The sequence below is a fragment of the Nesoenas mayeri genome (assembly GCF_963082525.1).
Source record: "Nesoenas mayeri genome assembly, chromosome: 3".
Classification (NCBI taxonomy): domain Eukaryota; kingdom Metazoa; phylum Chordata; class Aves; order Columbiformes; family Columbidae; genus Nesoenas; species Nesoenas mayeri.
The window spans coordinates 36263140-36284172 of NC_137544.1; the positions used below are offsets into that span (position 1 = coordinate 36263140).

General features: G+C 41.0%; 2 protein-coding genes across 2 annotated transcripts in view; one reads left to right on the top strand and one right to left on the bottom strand.

Moving 5' to 3' along the window:
* Positions 1–630: 630 nt before the first annotated feature.
* On the top strand, positions 631–2730 carry RWDD2A (RWD domain containing 2A; the record flags this gene model as incomplete). The annotated part of the gene is made up of 2 exons (XM_080340915.1): positions 631–828; positions 2053–2730. The coding sequence occupies 2 exons, from the start codon at positions 631–633 to the stop codon at positions 2728–2730; spliced, it is 876 nt and encodes a 291-aa protein (XP_080197041.1).
* A 3186-nt stretch (positions 2731–5916) lies between these two features.
* The window catches only part of ME1 (malic enzyme 1), a gene marked incomplete at both ends in the record, with an annotated part of 166500 nt that continues 151383 nt past the window's right edge, over positions 5917–21033 (bottom strand). The window contains 5 exons of the mRNA XM_080342086.1: positions 5917–6075; positions 7689–7787; positions 13827–14000; positions 16526–16668; positions 18271–18376. Coding sequence (XP_080198212.1) covers positions 5917–6075; positions 7689–7787; positions 13827–14000; positions 16526–16668; positions 18271–18376 — 681 coding nt within the window. The remainder of the gene's footprint in view (positions 6076–7688; positions 7788–13826; positions 14001–16525; positions 16669–18270; positions 18377–21033) is intronic.

The window sequence follows — 21033 nt, forward strand, 5'->3', positions numbered from 1 at the left end:
TTCCGCCAGAGGCTTTTAGGAGAAGCCCCGTGCCCGCCGCGGCGTCTCACGCCTTGACCGCAGGGATTTAAGACGGAGCGGTGACTGGCGGAGAACGTCCTGCGGCCCCGCACGGAGTCGGCACAGACACCGAACCCCCATCGCGGCTGCCCCCCCCGCTGAGCGCGCATGCGCGCCCCCCTCCCGCCTGCGGCTCGCGGAGCGACCGTTCAACGGCCGCGCTGAGGGAGGTGGCGCTGGGTCGAGGGCCGTAGCGCCGCGTCCTCTTCTCGGCGGCCCGCACCGGGCAGGTGGCGGCGGCACGAAGAGCCATATGACCGCTCCTGCCTCCGCTCCGCTGGGATTGTGACCCGTGCGGGCCAGGTGAGGCTGCCCAGCGCGCCTGCGCGGCCGCTCGGTGTCCGCGGGGCTGCAGCGTCTTCCCTGCGCTAGCTCGGCTGGGCCGTGCGCCTGGGAGGGACTGGCTTCTGAAGGGTTTGTATCCAGTCGTATTAAGCGCAAATCCTGTCCTTAAAAAATCCCAGGGTCTCCAGGCGAGGCCGGCTTGTTGGGCTGCACGGCGCGGTGCTGAACCTCGCCGTATGTTAAACACCAGGCCTCTCGTTCCAGGTGTGTGCGGAGGACAGAGCGATGGCTGTCACAGTGAGAGAGTGCCTGGAGCTCCAGCTGCTGGAACTGGAAATGCTCCTTTCAATGTTTCCCAAAAAAGGAGAAATAAATCTGGATGAGGATGCCATGCCTGGCGTGCAGCGCTACCTGAGAAACACAGATGGAGCTCTGCCTGCACAGCTCGGATATTCAATTGCTGTTGATGTAGGGGAGGCTAAGGTGAGAAGTTCCACGTAGATATGTGTCATTTTCTTTACTCCATGCGCAGACACTAAGAAACTCTGCAAGGTGAAAAAGGGGGAAGTCCCCCCACTGATTTCTGTTTACTGTGAGAAAAGTAACAAAATACTCTTGTTTTTAATTGAGTCTTAACTTGATTTGGGCAAGAAAGGCTGATAGAATCACTGATGGGAATGGATATCAGCGGCACCAAAGCATTCACAAGAGCTTAGCCAGCATTGTACTTATATGAGGGTTGTTTACTGTTTTACAAAGAGTTGTGTGTTACAAAGGCAACTCTTCCTTCATGGGAATACCTGCGTTGGACTTCACTTTATTCTAACAAAACTGCCCCTTATTTCTCTCTTCCACCTTTGCTACATGTACTAACATTCATTGATCTGTATTTGAAATAAACTAATGTAAAAATAGCCCCAGATAGCAGAATACTATTAAGAAGAGTCACACAAACGCTAAAATAAAAACAGCCTATGTACTTGGGCACAAACCTCAACATTTAGAATACAAGGAGTGCCAATAATTTATCCAGTTGAAGAAAGGGTTATGTATGACAATTAAGCAATGTAAATACTTGCATAGAGAATATAGCCATTAGTGTAGGTCTGATGACACAATAATGCAATGACTAGAAATTGGAAACCAACAAACTCAACCTAGAAGTATATGCATTTTCCTAGGAATAAGGATAATTAAACATTAGAACGATGGCCTCATGATTATTTGGAAACTTATGTACAGGCTTAGGTATAGTTCTAAAATGTACCCCCTCACCAGCTTCAGAAATCTTACGAACTGCGTAGGGAGGGCTTCTGCAGGAAGTTTTTTTCCATGGCAGATTATCAAGGAACCAAGAAAGGTAATTAGTCATTTTACAGTTCTCAAAAGCCACTTGCCCCTTGACTCTGACAGACTGGTAGTTTATTGCTGTAGCAGCACTGAGCACGTACTGAGAACATGTAATAGAAGTATTGTAGAAGTACCTTTCAAGCCATGGCATTATTTCTGTAAACAGCAGAAGATAACATTAGATAGGTTGGGAAGGTCCTAGCATGGTGCAACGAAAGGAAAGGAAGAATTAATTCCTGCCTTTAGGATGTCACAAACTTAATTCCTCAGAATCTGCCTTTGACAGGGAAGAAGAGTCTAGCATGTCTTTCAGCAGCTTAAGAATTTCTTTTTGTGTATGTGTATTCTGTTTTTAAGGAAAAAGTGGAATTGCAGGTACTGCTGCCTCATATGTATCCTCACGTAGCTCCTCAGCTTTTTGCAAGATCCAGTGCCCTGCACAGGCAGCAGCAGTTGCAGCTCAACACTGGTCTCGCTTCTCATATGGCCTCTTTAGATTCAGGGGAACTGCGTATATGTGAAGCTGTGCAATGGGTGAAAGACAACAGCCTGCCTTACCTGGAAAACAGCAAGATCTCTTCTGAAAGTGCTTCAAAAGAAGTCACAGTTAAAGAAACACTGCATCGCATGTGGATCTACAGCCATCATATATACCGGCAGGAACTGAGGAAGAAGATTTTTGACTGTGCAAAGAAGTTAAATCTGACCGGCTTCTGCTTAACAGGGAAACCTGGTGTCATGTGTGTGGAGGGACTCAGAGAAAACTGTGAAGAGTTCTGGCATGCTATTAGGTATCCCAACTGGAAGCATATTTCATGCAAGCATGTAGAGAGTGTAGAAACAGAAGGAAGCATTGATAATCTTCGTCTCTTCCATGCTTTTGAAGATCTGCAGTTTCAGGCACATGGTGATTATGGCCTGAGGAATGACTATCACATGGATCTGGGCCAGTTCCTAGAATTCCTGAAACAACATCAAAGTGGACATATTTTTCAGATTCTGTTTGGTGTTGAAGGCAAACTTTCAGACAAATAAGAGAAACTGTAAGGTGTTTTAATTTTGGACAGCAAGAGACAATGCTAACATTGGAATATTGTACCTTATAGCTACTGTGAAAAGGGAAACTGTTTAACATACGCAAATAATGGTTCAGGTAGCTAATATGAGCTTCTGTTCTGAATTGCCACGTATTTTTCTGAGACCCTAAAACTGTCATTTGTCAGTATGAGACACGCCTCAAACTGCTTGCAAGGTGATAAACATACCACACTCTAGTATCCTGTCTCACCTATACTGTGCTGTGTGTTACTGAGCTGCAGTGCAGACCTGTAGTTAACTTCTGCATACAGTTGTGGGTTACCAAAGCAGCTTCATTCACAGATCACTGTGATTTCCAACACAGAAGCACCCTCAGCTCAAGGAGATCTCACTGCTACATTAAGGGATTAGTGTGTGCAATGTTTTTTACTACATCTCAAAGTATCTGCTCTCACTTCATTCAACTAATCCATGAAATGTTTGTGTCCAGCTACAGGACCAAGTTTTGCTTCTAAATAAAAGATGGGGCGGGGGGAGAAAGAAGTCCAGATGACCTGTCCCTTGAATGCCTTGGGTAAAAATATAAAAATGGAAAACAAATATTGTATACATTAAATAAAAATCCATATAACTTTACCAGTCTTTTCTATGTCAAATTAGTACTGAGAGACAATTTTTGAGTAGGTTGTAGCAGGAAATTATATTAATGACTCATTAGGCAGCGTTTTCCTACAGGGTAGTGTGCTGAGTGTGTATTTAGATGATAGTGAATTGCAGTTGTGTCTTCCAATCTATAATGGATTATCCTGTTTAAATGTCATCAATATAACATGTATATGAAGAATGCTACTGAAAAGTCCCCAGTAGCTGTGCCTTAAAGAACCACCAGCTTACTGCCTTCCACTGTGTCACTGAGCACTGTAATATGAAAACTGGTACTGAGCAATAAAAGCAGACAATAGTGTTGAGCTGTACCGGTTTGGCTGCTCAAATCTAAAAACCAGGCCATTTAGACAGCAGCTATTTAAAGACTCTGCTTCAGTACACTCAGCTGATGATTACAAAAATAACAGATATTATTTTATTTCAATAAAACACAAGGAAGTGTTGTAGTACATTTCTACATAATAATATATTGAAATACAGAGGACAACAGTATTTCTGGTTACTCAAAATGATTATGAATGTACATTCTTTCACTCACGTTGCTTGTATGACCGTAACTTTGGCCAAAAGCACAGTAAGGCAAAAAATGTTTACAGGTTCCCCTTATGCAGTGAGGGAGAAAGTGCTTCTCCCTCTTGTGAATCCAGGACCTGCAGTCTGCGGCTGTGGCAGAGCTAAGGGGTTGCACAAATAAAGTTAATTTTTGGTTTTGTAGAGATAATCTCAAGCATGTCAAACAGTTCAAGTACAAGCTGTTTCCAGAACTGTCCAGAAAGTATATTACATTTTTCTTGGAGTGGTGATTCTGTAACAACTAATAATTCTTGGGGTTTTTTTTAGAACATTGATGTATGAGCACAGATTCCACCTGATCATGACTCAAAACATTTTGCATTCAGTCCTGTTGGGAAGTTGCCAAATGATAAACTTTTTTCTTTAAAGAAGTTGCAAAACTAACCAGTTTAGAGATAGGACTTATCCACAAGATTTCTACCAGAAGGAAATGGGAAATCTGTGCAGGAGGACGGTCAAACAATTCAGAGTTAGAGCTGTGTAAAGCTTTATTCTGAGCACAAGCTGTGTTCATTTTTTCTACAGGAGGAAACTGCTGACAGTACCATCCAGTCACGTATCCTCCTAAGGAAAACCACAGCCTCAGGACTTTTATTTCTGGAAATGCTAATTATGAATTCAGAATAATGCAGGTCATGAGGAGTGTCCCTGGATGCTTCCAGTGAGGTTTGCAGAGGGAATCACTTTTTTTTTGCTGGAAGAATAAGGGTCACTGCCAGGTATCAGTTTTGATAACTGTTAACAAATGGGAAATGGGAAAAAAAAATAATATATCTTTAGTTGACATCAGTATATAGATGAACACATTCAGCATACTGAGTTCTCAATGAAGTTGTAAAAACTATTTTAAAGACCATACTGAAGAGATTAAGCTAACCAGATCATTCAAATAGTAGTAAGCAAAAGAAACAATCAGTAAATACTATAGAATTAATAAAATGTGTTTGCTCCCCACATAATGATGGACTCTTCCCCCATAATAATTATTCATTTAGTAGACCTCAGCTGGGTGATTTGAGAATTTGTTACAAAGAATAATACTTTATCGCATATGATGTGTGTTTAAAAATACTTTGGCTTCAAATATTACAGTAATTCATTTGGTTTAAAAACATACCACTAGCTGGATGACTGATGTTTGTAAGAAAACATCGAAGTCAAAAAAGAAGCCTATTCATAACATTTTGATACTCCTTTTTTTTGTCAAGAACATGGAGTCCAAGCGCTTCCATGAATTTGAGGCCAAACAATTGCAGTGTATCAGAACAGCAGTTATCTTGGTGGGGGAATGAAATCTTTGATCATTTACAAGACTTTAGCTTATCAAAGTAATGTTAAAATATTACAATTAGATGTGAACAAAAGGATCTGCAGGTTCAGTTCTTGTTAGGAAATTTTCATTACTCCACACAGGAGTGACTAATAAGGCTTTTCTTTAGAGGAAAATATTCTAATCTTACTGTTGTTTAAAAGTTTTGTTGTTGTTGTTGTTGGGGTTTTTTGTTTGGTTTGGTTCTAAATAATAGCTTGACAATTCATGCAAATTACATCGTGACCTGTAATGGATTAAAAAGTCATCATATATATTTCTTAATTTTTCATGGCACCATTTGTCTGCTTAACTTCTCATTGACATTTGTGACAAACTTCTCAAGATTCACCACTTATTTTGATAACAAAAAAGATCTGTCAAACTCTAGTGTAGGATATCTCGGTAAAAATATCAAAATAACCAAACAACACAAACATATTTCTCAGATTAATTTTTATTTTTTCTGGTTTATAATTAATATGATTTCTTGATCTGAGTTCCTAACAAATATTACAATTTAGAAAAAAGTTTTTCTGCATCTTAAAAAATTAGCTATTCTTAGGCTTCCTAGGCAGAAAATGTTCTTAATATTTTAATGTGTTTTAAGTGCTGTTAGTTTGTTCAGTAAATATTTATAGTTTCACTTTCATGGCTTCTTCAGGCCAGGTATAGGAGTCAGCCACAAAGCGATTATAATCGGTGCTGTAAACCTGAGAGCGAATGAAAGCTTCGAGGTCCTCAGGCTGTGGGTAGGTGGAGGCAGTGTTATTCCTGTAGGCTTCTTCTGCAATCTGGAAAGATGCATTAAAATCCTAATTAGTGCTGATAAACTATTTGAGCACATTTAACAGGATTTAAAAGCAGGAGGTTGTTCAAAATCAAGTAACCCACACATCTGAAGAACACCTACTTGAGAAAAGTGTACTTTTGACTGGACATTCATCTAGGAGACAAACTGGCTTTTAGCACCAACACTTTGGAAGGATCTGCTTCGAACTGTGTTTGGCAAATGCTCCTACTATGAATAAAAGCAAGACGATCTCCTTCCTGCGCTCCTTGGCTCTCCCTCTAAAACACAAATGTTTTCACTTGGTGAGAAGCTGAGACCCTAAGTGGAAGAGTTACTGTATTTAGACTTCCTTTCTTGGGTTAATCTGAAGCCCAACCTGACCTAACTGAGAAGCACTTTGGGTATTCATGTTCATCCTCAGGTCTGTGCCCATAATTATCAGGGTTGAATGAGACCTGAATTTATACCCCAACACTTGGTATTCCAAAAAATTTTGAGAGTATTCCTCCTCTGGAAAAGACAGAGGCCATCACTAAATCTCTTGGGCTGTATGAGACAGAACAGGTATTTGCAGGAATAAAGTTTCAACAGAGATCGGACAGAAAGAATTGTTTGGTAACATTTTCTCTTTATACATTTTATATAACACACAATTAGAGGAGTGAGTAGTTTCCATCACTGTGTTCCTGCCAAATGCACAGGTAGTTTGATTTAGCCTGAGGAATCTACATAACATTTTGACATCTACAGAACAGAGTTACTACTTGCCTAAGAAGATGTGAACTGCAAGAAGGACTTTAAAAAGAAAATCTACAGAATAAGTGAAGCTAGGACAACTGTTTCTTGCATGAGGGCTCTCTGTTATTCTTTCAAAAGAATATGCAATAAGTGGAATTATTCACAGTAAGGTGACCAAGAGAGAAAACATAATTGGAACCAAAAAGATCACACAAGACCAGCAAAATAACCTCCTAAAATATTGAAAAAAACTCTCTAAAACACAGAATGAGGGGGAACTGGGATAAATACATCATTTGAAAGCTTCCTCTTCTCCAGGGCAGCCCAATTTCTTGGCAAAATGCAGGTTTAGGTCAGTTACTGAAAATCCACCTGCATCAGCTCTGTATTTGCCAGTAAAAACCAATCAACTGAAAAACCCCTGATTCATAAACAAGAAGCTGAGCCATAAACAAGAAGCACCCCCTGTAGTCAGTTATTCTGATAGGCCAGAGTAAGGATGCGAACAAAAGGGAATAGTGCTCGGAGTAGGGCGACATTCACTCTCCTGACAGGCAACCGATAATCACAAAGGGGCAGAACCCTTCAGCTGTGCAGCTCACGTGGCTGTGAGCCTGGGGACCTGCTCCCAGCTGGTGGAGAGTACAGTGTGAGCTCTGCAGACATCAACACTTGCTATAGCTCCGTATCCTTCCTTCACGTATTCAGATTAAATTTACATTTATGACTCGAATACTGAAACTGCTAGTTGTCAAAGACTAATTGACGTAAACCATCTTCAACTTGCTTGAAGCTCTGTTAGTTGGCTAAATAAAATGCTCAGTTTTATTGAGAGTGTGGGAAGAAAGGAAGCTGCAAAAGAGTGAAGTGACTTACCCTCACAGCAATTTTCAGCGACACCTGCTGAATAGTGACTAATGGAGGGTACAGACGACCTTCCTGTAAATTCTCCTCTGAAACCTCCTGAGCTATTACCTAGAAATAAAGCAGACATGTTTAACGTGAAATGCAGATGCAACTATGGCTTTATTAGACAGTGATCCAGTCTTAAGCAAACAAATGTTTTTTCTTTGGCAAATCATACCGATACTCCTTAATCCACCTAGGCACTGTTTTTTACAGCCAGTCTTATCATGAGGAGTAGCTACACAAGAGCTAGAAATTTAGGGAGTTATGCTCTTTTCGCACTCAGACATTAAGACTTACTAAAGTCTTGAGTAAGTCTGTGATAGACATAAACTAGCAAATAGCTCATTGTGAGATAGAAATTCCAGCCATTAATTGTAATTGGGTCAAAGACTTCTAAAATTAAAGAAGCACATGTTATTCTGACAGTTGTCACCCTGTGCAGAGAACAGAGCTGAAACCCTTTAAGTGTAAAATGCTCTGAATAAAATTACTGATGGCTGAGCCGGTTTGTTGTGTGTCCAGCTCACACATTTATAGCCTGTGTGAGATTATAAAAGAAAGTATGGCCAACCACAGAACAAAGTAAAATCAAAGCAGGATTCTCCAGGGTCTTCAAAGCCCTGCTGGTCACTGTAGTCAAATGCAGAAACAGAAGGTCTAACGCTAAATTCTGTCTTCCTGGGACAGAAAAAAACCAGTGCTACTAGATGAAGGCTGTCCACTCCACTGGAACACTGCAGTGGGTCTGTCATCTCAACCATGCCAAGTAAGTAAGGAAATTGGTTTGCTCTTTGCTTGATTTTTCACCAGACTGATGAGGGGAAACAGGAATGATACAGAAGGTCTGATGCACGTCTGAGAGTAGTGTTGCCTCTATGGCCTTAATATGTTTGCTTTGTCTTCCTAGCAAGACTGGAAATGTTTTGTTTTCATCTCCTGCAACAAACAGATCAGGAAAGCATGGCGGAGTGGAGAAGCTGGTTTTTACTGTTTCATCATTGACCATATGATAAACCTTCTGTTACCATGAGGTGTGAGGACGTATTCTGCAGAGTGAGGAGAGACACTGCTTGCACTGTCTGCTTATGGGCTTGCCCTGTCTGCTTATGGGCTTGCCCAATGATCTTCCTCTATTCCTACAACAGATACCTCCTAAGAAGCAAAGGGTCCTGGAGCTGCCTTTGGGTCTAATGAGATTTCTAATATCATTAACTAAAATTTAGTTGTCATTTGGGGATCTGAAATAAAAAACAGCATTTCGGGGTGATCCAGATTGGGATATGCTGAGCCTGAGAATCAGCTGATGCCAGTTTGCTAACCTGTCTTCCACTTTGTAATCCCTGTGGTGGACTTGAAGCTTTCATTTCTTTAACTGCCTACCTTTCTACTATCTAGGGAGCTGGGAGTTAGAACCAAATCTAAATATCTTCTAAGCAAACTAAGGACAAAATTCATATATTAAAAAGTGGTCTGAATTTATGCAGTTTTCAATAGCTGCCTTCACTAACATTCTCTACACAAGTTATTAAAAACAATTAAGAGAGACTTGCATTAACAGAATCCAAACTTTAAATTTATCTTTCTTGCTTTGGGACAGAAAGGAAATTTCTCGAGGGGGAAAGGGGGGGAGACACACATCCCTTGCCCTTTGAATAGCTGGGAACACACAACAGGCAGAAGAAAAGGAGGTTTTCTGTGCAGTGCAAGCCCACAATTCTTAAATCTGTTGGAGTTTATGAGCACTTTCCATTGGTATTTAGTACGTCAGGCTTGCTCCTAGGGTATATCCTTCTGTTTACTTTCATCCAAAAGGAAACCAGTCCCCCTCCTCCCTCAGGACCATGCTGCACCGTGGACCAAGGTGGAGTGTGTAGGGTCGCCAGGGAGATGTGCTCAAGAAGACCATTCAGATGCAAAATAAGAGATTAATGTAGAGGTACTTCTGTCAGCAGAAAAGATACACTTTTGTGCAATTACAGCTTAGATAACAAAAGGTTAGAACCAAGTCACTGACTGGTCCAGAAGTGTGGGGATACTGTTGCGTGATGTGACTTGTAGGGGCACTCTGATCTGAACAGCATTTGGTGGAGCCATCTGTGATCCATCAAGAGGGTCTGGAAACACCAGGAAAGTCCAGGAAACATCGTGAAATGAAACAGCATGGCCCAAAAAGAAAGCAGGAAGTGCGCTTTTGATGGAACATACTAGGAAGATACTTGAAACAGAGGACCTTGTATACATTGCTTGCAAACAACTAGGACTGCATAAGAAGAGATGCCTGGCTACCATCAATTCATGCTTTCTGGCAGATGTAGGTTAAAAGTTTGAATTAAAGAGCAAATGCTACAGTAAACTCCAGATTCAAAGAGAAACAATGTTCTCTTCTGCAATCCACCCAGCATGCTAGTAGGTGTAGTAAGTTTTTCCAGTCAGAATGGAAATGCTAACAAGAGCAACAAGAGATTGTACTCTTGTTGAGTAAAACAAGTAAAGGAAAATTATTTACACTTTAATCTGATATTGAGAAATACAGCAGAGCTAAAAACCCACTAGGGGGAGCTAAGACAACGTAAAATCTATAGTTTTTTCTTTCCATAATAAGACCTAGGTTATTTAAAAATGATAAGCAGCCCTTTGATAATAAAACAAGACGTAGATCTCAATGTGTGACGAGGAGCTTACAACATGAGATTTCTCCTGTTAGCAGTTTAGTGGAGCTCTGCAGGAATGATGAAATCTGAAGAAATCAACAGCAAGTTGCTGTTAATCTAATGCATCACTGAAAAAAAAACAAAAAATGTTTCAGGACTAGAGCACTTCTGGTTTGTGATGGGATTGATACAAAACATCTGGGCAGTGCTCGAAGTGGGAGAGGTATCAAGCTTAACTATACAGATGCCTATACAGATGCCATGCTATTCCTTCCAACATACTCCTGTGTCAGCATGTAAAACTATGCAAAAACACAGAAACAAGCATTTTAAAGAGAATGACACCTTGTTCATGAGGTCTCTGAAAAATGCTCCTTGAGAACATCAGTTCAGTGGCAGGGGAAAAAATGATAAATCAACATTTTGAATTATAAAGAAAATAAGAGGTGACACAGAAAATGTCATTATACCAATGTAGAAATCCACAAAGTAACTTCGCTTTGAACACCGTGCCTTTTCGCTCCACCCACTTCAAACAAGAACGGGAGAGAATTATGAAGGGTATAAAGAATAACAAGGATGATCAAAAGGTTATTTTGTGTACAAGGAGACAAAAAATAATAAAACAGACTTTGGGAAAAAAAAAAAAAAAAAAGGACTGAAAGAGAATACAAAAGGCAACTGAAGGTGAACATTTCTCATGGCACTAAAGGGAACCCAAATCATCAGACAGCAGCAAATCATAAGAGGAGAGTTTCTTTTTCTACATAACTCACAATTAAATTGTGACGCTAATTGCCAAAAGGCCTTCTAATGTATAAATATGTTTAAAAACCCGCTAGGCTCATTTATGGAAGAGAAAACCACACAGGGATAAAACATCCAGCGCAGTAAGCACAGGCTGCCAGAAGCTGAGAAGCCATTTCAGCAGAAGGATGACACTCCATTTTCCCCTTATTTATCCTCTTTTCCTCAGCTTCTACTACTGCTTACTTTCACAGGAAGATACAGAGGTGTTTGGATCTTAGGTCTCACCCAGTATAGCTATGTTCATGTTTTAAATTTTAATTAATTCTAGCTTTTAATAAAGAAATTAGCTAAGCCTTATTGCAGAACCTAAGTGAAAGGCAGCCAAGATAGGACAAATGGCATAAAGCAAGTGGTGGCATCTTGGGTTTTGGAGGATGTATTCTCTATAATGAAAGGATTTAACAGGATTATTTCTGGAGTAACTTAACTGTAGGTCACACATGCCAAGAATATTTCATTAGTTCATAATTCTCTGTCCTTTTTGTTGTGTTTGGTAGGACTTAGAAGAATAGGTAATGTCCCTTGTCATCACAGAGCAATTGCCTGAAATCAAGAGGTATTACAGCAGACAGTACCTTATATTTATCATCAAAAATCAAAGTTACATTCTATTTTACTTGGCATGAAGAAAAGAATACTGAAAGTAGGATTTGCTGTAGTTACAATAAGCTATTTGTGACTTTTATCAGATTTGAGAGGTGGCAAAGCATGAAGACAGGAGATGCAGGCAGTAGCCTGGGCTGCTTAGTGTTTTACGCTTCCTTTTTTCAGGTAAGCTACTGCTACAATCTGAGAAGGTCCCTCTGTCTAAAATGCACCATTTTGGTGCTTTAAATTTTGCAGCACCTTGGGCACTTCCATTTCAAACAGAGAATACTAACCAGTATTCTAAAATCCATGTGAAACTCTTTTGATTCCACCCTTCCATTAAAAAAGCCAAGAAAACAAAAGAAAAACCACTTTTGCCTCTGCTTTGTACTGTAATTTCAGCTGAATTTCAGCTCCTGGCCTTCACACCCCCCCGACTCCTCTTCTGGCATAGACTCCTCTGAAATCCACCCATTGTCACCTTGCTCAGGAACCGCCTGCAGCTCACCCAAGTCCCCATCACACGCTGTCTCTCACACAAACAGGGACACCAGATGTACCGCTCTTAGCTCCGGCCATCAGGCCAGCAGCTACCCACGGACCTTCCTGCCCACAGAGACTTTCCATGCAAGAAAAAAGAACAGATTTTTATATGGCAAACTTTTCCACGGATTTTACTAGAGGATGGCATTTATGTAGCAAAGCCTCTGCCAACAAAGAAGATCCAGGAGAGAACCTCTACCTCAAAAGAAAATTTAAAAGCTTCCTCGTGATTTCTGATACCATTTTACTTCCCTGTTATGTTTCTTTGTTCAGAACAAGTTTTTTTCTGACTTAGTAGCCTGCCACTTGAAACATCATTCAGTCCACGTATGTGTCACCTTTCATCCAGCAGCATTCTATTTATAGGAACCATTTCACCCAAACCAAAGTGAAGCAACTTCTAGAAGGAAATAAGACAACTGTTTAACACAGCAGTTTAGACCAACAAGCAAGGATCACTGTATCCAACTGAAATTACAGGGGAGGATTTAAAAGGAGGATATAATTACTCCAAGACTTACAAGATGGATCATTGCCCTCTTAAGATGGTTAAAGCCAGTGGAGACAGTCTGGGCTTTTTACTAATTTTAAAGATGGAAATTGTGAATATCTTTCTTATTGAGGGCAAGCTGCTGGCAAACTTTTTAAAATATGCCATAGTATGCACCTTAAAAAAAAACCCTGCAGAAAACCAACAAGAGCAGTGTGCAAGTGCTCATTCTTCTCCTGTATGTGTTGAAGATACAATCCTGTGCATTTATGATGTCTTACTGTAAGACTTTGAATGTCAGATTTTGAACAATCAGTGGAAGCAGGTGGTGAATGACTCCTAGAACCAAAAGTGTTTGCTCTCTGTTCATCTCTTGCCCACTGAGTGGAGATAAAGGAGAGATCACATGTTGGATAATGTCAGAACAAAGATCATTAAGAAATTGCCTTAAGAAAGAGAAGAAATGCAGAAAAGAAAGAAAACTGGAAGAATAACATGGCAATTTTGTCAAACTCTGGTGCAAGGAACAACAGAGCAATAGAGCACTTCCCTCAGCTGTTGACGAGGCAGGTCCACAAAAAATGATGCCAACAGCTCTGCTCAAAAATAGCAAAAAGCTAAATGAAATTCAAATGATTTTTGCAAGCAAAACACCCACAAAAATCACCCCAAACCTACCAACATCCAGCTATAGTTCCTTTCAATCTAAAATGAAACGTATGTGCATATGTGTGCAAATAGTACATACTTATATTCACCTGTGGTAATACAGTACTGAAGTCTTTTTCCCTTGCCAACAGAAGGTGAGGTTTATGTCACATAACCTTTGGATCAAGTATTAACTTTTTAAAAATAACTTGTTCAAATAGAATTTGTAAAAAACAACATACCTTGCAAATAAACACCTGACACAGAAAATACTATTTTTCCAATTTAAAAGATAATGTTTAATTCTTTCTGTTTCATTGTTCATTATTACCAAGTTATTAAATTAAGGAATTTAAATAATTTTTAATACAATACCTCAGCAGTGGTGAGGAACACGTCGTCGCCAATATGTTTCAGTCCACATGAAATAACACCAAGGGCAACGCCTGGGAACACATAGGAATTGTTCCCCTGGCCAGGATAGAGGGTTTGTCCACTTGGGAGAGTCACAGGATCAAAAGGACTTCCACTGGCAAAAATGCCACGTCCCTACATTGTAACAAGAAAGCCAAAGAAAGCACGTTAGTTCCGAGGACACTGTTGAAGTATTTCATACATCTCTTTAAATGTCTACCACTGCGGAAGCTGGATTACATCTATTTACTATGTCTTCTGAGAGAGTAGCAGAACTACTAAAACAAGCATGTCTTAAGATCCTAGAGATCCCTTGCAATTCCTTGTGACTGTCTGAAGTCAGAGAGTGACAGCTGCCTTGTTCAGGTAAGACCTGTCAGCACAATTCAGAGGACGAGAAGGTGAAAGCCAGCCCTTGCTATACACTTTGTGCATCCATGTCAGAAGAAGGATACCTGGCAAGAAGGTATACACCTGGAGCTCTAAAACTCAAAGTGGACAATACTGTCATGGTAGCAATGGGTGATGCTGCTGGATTTTTTTCCCAACATCCATAAAAATGAGACTGAGCACCCTAAACATTGCACTTTTGGATACAGCAACTTTTGAGGAGCTGTGGGGACAGGCTGAGAGGCCTCTGTTGCTCCCAATCTCCCCTCTTCAGGCCCCTGCACCCACTCCGCAGGTCAACTGAACAACAGAGGTGGAAGCTCTGTCTGAGAAGTATCATCCCAAAGCGCAACTTATGGCAGAAGCTGGGGATGGGACTTCCTCTCCTAGGACCTTGTGGCTCCCCTCATCATAATATACTGAGCAGTGTGAGGACACCAACTCAGGCACCAGTGTGTGATCATCCAATACTGATAAACCCCTAGGATGTTTCCCAGTAGGTTTTTGGGTAGTGCCAAGTAGCACTGTTGCCACCAGGGCCCAGGCACCATGCACAGACTGGTCCCAGAAGGCAGTGTGGAAGACTCAGCCAGTTTTGGGGAATTAGAGAGTTTAGCTGTACAGATGGACAAGAGAACTGTCTCTAACTCATTTTATGTTGTAGTTCACACAGGATCTCTAAATTTCTTCCCAGGACGCAAACACGGGTGTAGCCCCACGCTGGCACACAGCAGGCAGCTGCTGGGAGGAACAAAAGCCTGTGGGGTGGCCCAGATGTGGCCACAAGGCTTGTGTTGCTGACAGCTTAACATCAGCGAAGGGGAATATTAGGCCTAGTGTCATTCAGCAGCACACACGTTCAGAGCTGTGACACCACTGCAGATGGGATGGCAGGGGCCTGCAAGTCTGCTGGAGTCTTGCTGCTCCCCTGAGATGAGTAACACCCCGATGGGAGCAGATGCCGGCAGCACTGAGTGCCATTCAAGGGTGACAGAAGAGGCTCCCCAGAGGTGACTCACCTGCAGCACTACTACCCAGGGTGTCCCCAGACCATTCCCGATACACAGGGAGAGAAGTGATTTCTACAGCAGGCAATGCAGTTTTGGAACAATGAGGGGAGTGACACCGCACAGGCTCTACATCCGCAGCCCAAAGGCTCTGGCTCTTGCCTTGCTGGGGAGGGACCACCCTCAAATTTAAGCAGTAAATTTAGGTGGGGAAGAAAAGCCAGCCTTTATTTATGCTAGCACTGCTGAAGTGATAAATGTCACTGTTAAATACTTCAGAGGCGCTTTGTATCAGAAATATCTATGCCTATTTTAGAGAACTAGAAACATGCATTTTAAAACATGCCACTGTTGCTCTTCAGCTCTTCAGAAGAATATTCTGTTTGGTTTGGTGTCATGCAGTATTATCATGGCCAGCTCATAATACATTTTGGTGACAGATCAAACACTTCAGTGTGTCTTTTGCTCTGCCTACCAGATGTCATTACCCACTATAGCCAGCCCTTCATGTCGGCCACTTCCCTGGCTCCTGCACTGCGCTGTAATTGTGTGCTGTGCTGTGCAGTGGGGAACAGACATGCTAAATTTGTCTTTTAAACACTGCAAAACTGTCATTCAAACTGCCCTGCCTTTGACAAGAAGTCCAAACACAATCCACTGTGAAACACATAGAGTCAAGTACTTATGCTTTTCAAATTCTAGACTGAATGACACGGTAACATGTTTATTAGCACTTCCTGAAAAGAATTTTAAATAAGCAAGCAGAATTCTCTTAACATTCAGCTATGTTTCCATAATATAAATATTTGTGAAGGAATCAATTACTCCAGTTCTTAATAAAGAATTATTTTAAAGATACTATTTCACGTATTGAAGTATTTTCTTACCCTAAAGAGTGTTTAGAAAATCTCAAATGAAAAGCATGCCACTGTATGTATATACTGCACAAAGTGGTACAGTTCAAAAATAGGTGTAAGGCTTTAATGCTAGATGGTTAACCGATGCTTTTGTGATAATGAAACCTATGAGCCTTGTCTGACACCAATAAAAGCTATTAAATGTTTTTATGAGAGTGCAAGCATGTATTGACTTCACTGAAATTGTCTTCATAAAGTCTGGAAAACCTGTTACTTAATTTAATTCATTTAACCTACACACCTGATCAGTTCTTGCTACTCCACCCTCTGTCTTCCTCCCATTTTAAATTTCATTTCAGATTTATTTTTCACTACATATAGTGGAGAGATGTTTATCTTTGATTACCTCTGTATATTTGTAGCACTGCTCAGCAGTGCATTCTGCTTTGCTGGTAGGATTGCTGAGAGCAAAAATAATAGGACGTTTGTTGAAAGCGGCCATATCCTGAAGGATTTGTTGAGTAAATGCACCACCAATTGCAGCAACTCCTAAAGAAGAAAAACACACATCCAAGCAGGCAAATGCAATCAGTTTAAGATAAGACATGCGTGTCACTTTTACAAGAACAGAGCTCTTTTTACTGCATACTTCCCTCTTTAAAATGGAGTTTGATCTTTTTCCTAACATGTAGTTAAAATAAAGTTTTGTTTAAAAGATTCTGCAACACTGAAACCTCAGTATTATCCCTAACATAAGGCAGGACCTATTCATGCCTGCACAGTTTGGTGAATTTCTCACTTCACTTTTCTCAGGCCATTTATATAAAATAGAAATGTATCACCCAACCTGCAGCTAAGTCCAATCAGGAGTCCGAAGGTACAACTCCCTCTCCTAAATTCTCATGCAACAGACTGGACAGTTTCTCCCAAATCTAGTGTGTCAGATTTCCCTTTTTTTCTGACATGATGAGTAAAGTCTCTGCCTCTTACAGGTGATCACTGTCATGTCCAGCCTCAGCTGATGGATAATCCCAATTTTGAGTCTAAGGCTTCCCTGGCAGCAACAATTTTTTTTAATACGTCCTGTCAGAGATGCTTTTCTATTCTCCATGCTGTACTCACAACCAAAAAGGGATGTGTGTGATGTTTTTGGGAGGCCAATACACCTGTATTTCTGCCTAACCTAGAAGAGTTGGGAAACCAAGCATCAGGTGCTTGCTCTCCACGCTTTCAGTGAAAAACAGATCCTGGAGTAAACCAAGAGAGGCCCCTGTCACTGAGCCTGTAGAGAAGGCGGCCGCCTCCTCCCTCAGAGCCCCCAGTGGCTGCTCTGCTTTCCACACAGCATCCGAGTTTCAACAGCGGGAAGAAGCTGTTGTTCTCTCTCAAAGGAGTAGGAACAGATGCAAACCCGGACCAGGAGAGGGTCTCTCTTGGGTCAGTACTCTAACCTCTCGTCACTCATGCACAAATGAGCATCCCAGCATTTCACTGTTGCATTTCAGATTTTCCAGAATCTGATGAATGATTTTACTAGCCAGACAGATGAATTTGCAAGTCTTACATACTACAATATGATTTAAGAGTACTTGAAGATCATTCCTGAAACTGCCACTGAAATACAGTAACAAAACTGCTGAGAACTGAGCAATCCTTTACTGAGATCCCAAATCCAGCAGCTTTTATAAAAGTCTTTGTAAAACCTGTGTTTTGGTCTGCACAAAGGACTGACAGCTGAGGACCTAAATATGAGGGAACAGAGGTTTCAGCTACAGCAAGCTCCTATTTGCACAGCTTTACATGTGCCTAGCTCAGTTTTCTCAGTCTAAATCTGAGGTTATTTGTATTACACCACCCACATTAAATCAGAAGTAATTTAGGAAGGCGATAAGGTTCTCCATCAGATGTTTAAACCAACTCGGATTATTCCCCATGTAAAATGGATGGCTCGGAGTGAAAGCAGTTTTACGTGCTTGGATAGTTACCATTTGTTCAGTTGCTTAATAGAGTCCATTATGCACCCAGTGTTTTCTAAAAACACACAAAGGTAAACTCTGTTCAGAGGAACTTGATCTTGTCTTCAGACAAAGCCACATCCCCATTTTTTTGCAACAAAGAATAAGGTCATTGCTTTAAAGTACAAGAAATTACCTATTAGCACAGTTGGTTTTATATCTTTAACAATATCTTCTAGATTTTTCATTTCACAATGTTCATGGGCAAAATGTTCTTTCTCGGGTGTCAATGAGGCACGTCCCTGAGTAACAAAAAAAAGACAAATATATTTATTATACGTTTCATGGAACTTAATATCCTGGGATAATCAGTTTGCAAAGTATCTGGTTTAACATGTCCTATTTTCATTTCTACTTTTGTGTCTATCACCAAATATCATATTATACAAAGTTATACTGTGTACAACTAACACGCTTAAGATAATTTAGTCCTAATCTATTTCTCTAAACAGTACGCACATTCAATTCCATGCTTTTCCTTTAAATTAATAGCAGCTGTAGAACGCCACTGTATTAACAATTATATGAAAGCATCATGGATTTCTTCTTTGAAGAGTTCTTAAAGCTGTTTTACCTGTTAACATTTGGTCAAACACTGAAAGTTACTAATGATAAAGCTTAAATATATTTATATAGCAAACAGTACAGATGTGCCAGGGTGGGGGGGGATTTGTAACTTAGCAAAACAAAAATAGTTTCTTCCAGTGTTTTCATCTTTGCTCTTCTCTAGAAGTATAGAGACTGCATAGGGGGAGTATATAGACTATAGAGGAATCTACATTTTGCACCAGGTTTTTCATATTTAAGTAATTAATTCTTAAGGATGGAATAAAAATAATTCCAACCAGATGTCTGGTGCGCCGGTTTTGCATTAACAAAATTGACTCAGCCGTGAAACAACTATCACCCTGATCTATACGGGCAATTTCCACCCAGCGATGCCCAACAAGGTTTCCAAATGGAATATAACAGATACAGAAAACAGGGCAACAGAACATCACTGACACTGACTGGGCTGCAAAGAGGATTTGAGCTCAGTGTACGTATAACAACCTGGAGTGCAGGGCAGGAAGGGGCCAGAATTTGTGAAAATTGTATTAGTTGTCTAAATACGTGGACCTCTGTCTATACATAGACATCTGAAAATCTCAGCAGAAGCATTTTCAAAGCACACAGCTCCACCCCTTGTTTCATACTCATGCCTAAGAAAACATCACTGCAAAGGCACTTTTCAAACACAAACACAGAAGACGGTGCCACCCCTCAAATGTCTTAAAATTTCAGACAGCAGCAAGATGAAGATGATACAGGTACAGATATATGGGGAAGTACATGAAGAAAATCGAATATTAAACATAATTTTGACCAAACAGCCAGAACAGATACATATCATTGTTTCCTCAGCCATATCCTTTCCAGCTGAGAAGATGAAAGTTTCCTTAATCTTAACAAGTTAAAGAGGACTATACTAAAGCATTTGAACAGAATTCATTCTACAATTCCACCAAAGTCTATTAATTTCACAATTTGGGCTCAATTTAGGGCCGCGTATACAATTGGATTCGAACCACAATTAGTGTTCTAATGTAATTTTTGCTTAATTTTAATAAAGACAAGCAGTCCAATGCTACATTTCAGACCACGATTCTGCGATGTGGCAACACGTGGCTGTGCCAGTCCCATCGCCAAAGCTCCTCTCCTGGTCCTCAGATGGCCACCACAAGAGCCAGCAGGCAGGAGGGAAGGGCCAGTTTTCATCTCCAGCTGCAAGAAAAGCATTTCCATCCCAAGGGCTCCACATGAAGCTGTGGAAAGCTGTTATGTGGTCAGCCTGACTGAGCTGGTCTGCCTCAGAGGACATCAGCTCCTCTTGGTTCACCCATGATTACAAGGAATTTCCAGAGATTTCTCCTCTTCTACAGATTTTTTTTTTTTTATGAGACCCAAATACAGAGCTTTAAAATTAAGAGGGTTACGTCTGCATGTGCTTATATGGGTCTTAAGAGTTCTCCTAGAGTGATTAGCATGGAAATACTGCAATACAGGCACCTGGTTTCCTTTCACAGTATCAGTATCACAGTATCACAGTATGTTTGGGATTGGAAGGGACCTCAAAAGATCATCCAGTCCAATCCCCCTGCTGGAGCAGGAACGCCTAGGTGAGGTCGCACAGGAACAAGTCCAGGTGGGTTTTGAATGTCTCCAGAGAAGGAGACTCCACAACCCCCCTGGGCAGCCTGTTCCAGTGCCCTGGCACCCTCACTGAGAAGAAGTTTTTTCTCAAATTTTACCTTTGCGGGTAAAATGTGAAATTCTCAGCCTTGAGAGAATGCCACAACATTAACATTTTTTTTTGGCATATTCACATTGACTCATTCCACCGTCAATGCACATTTTGGAGCCTGCCATTTCCCAGCATCCCAGCAGATGTCCCCACAGTCTACACACATGCTTTAGAGGCGTGTCATTTGAAAGCACGAATTTTCCTTAACATTTTCAGGGGAAAAATATGAAGTTTTCTTTCTAGTCATCAAAGAAAAAAAACATGCTTATGACTTCCAGGCCAAAAGCTTGTTGCTAGGAATAACTCAAAGTACTACCATAAAAGCCACTTTTAATTCTAATCTGACCTGGAGGTGGGTTTCCTGGAGAGCCAAGAATGGTGCCATGGGCCACCATCCCATCTCACGCTGCTTCTTTAGTTGGTTCCTTAGTAGCTTATCAGGCTGCTAGTGAGGAAGCCAGTTTTCCACCAAGTATTGAAATCCAGCCTCCAGAAAACTGACCTGGACTACCAAGAATGAAGAAATCACCTCGGAGAGCAATGACCAGCTAATTCTTCTGGCTGTGGCAGGCTGGTAGCCCTGAGCGCCTCCAGCACCTACAAATCTGGGCAGAT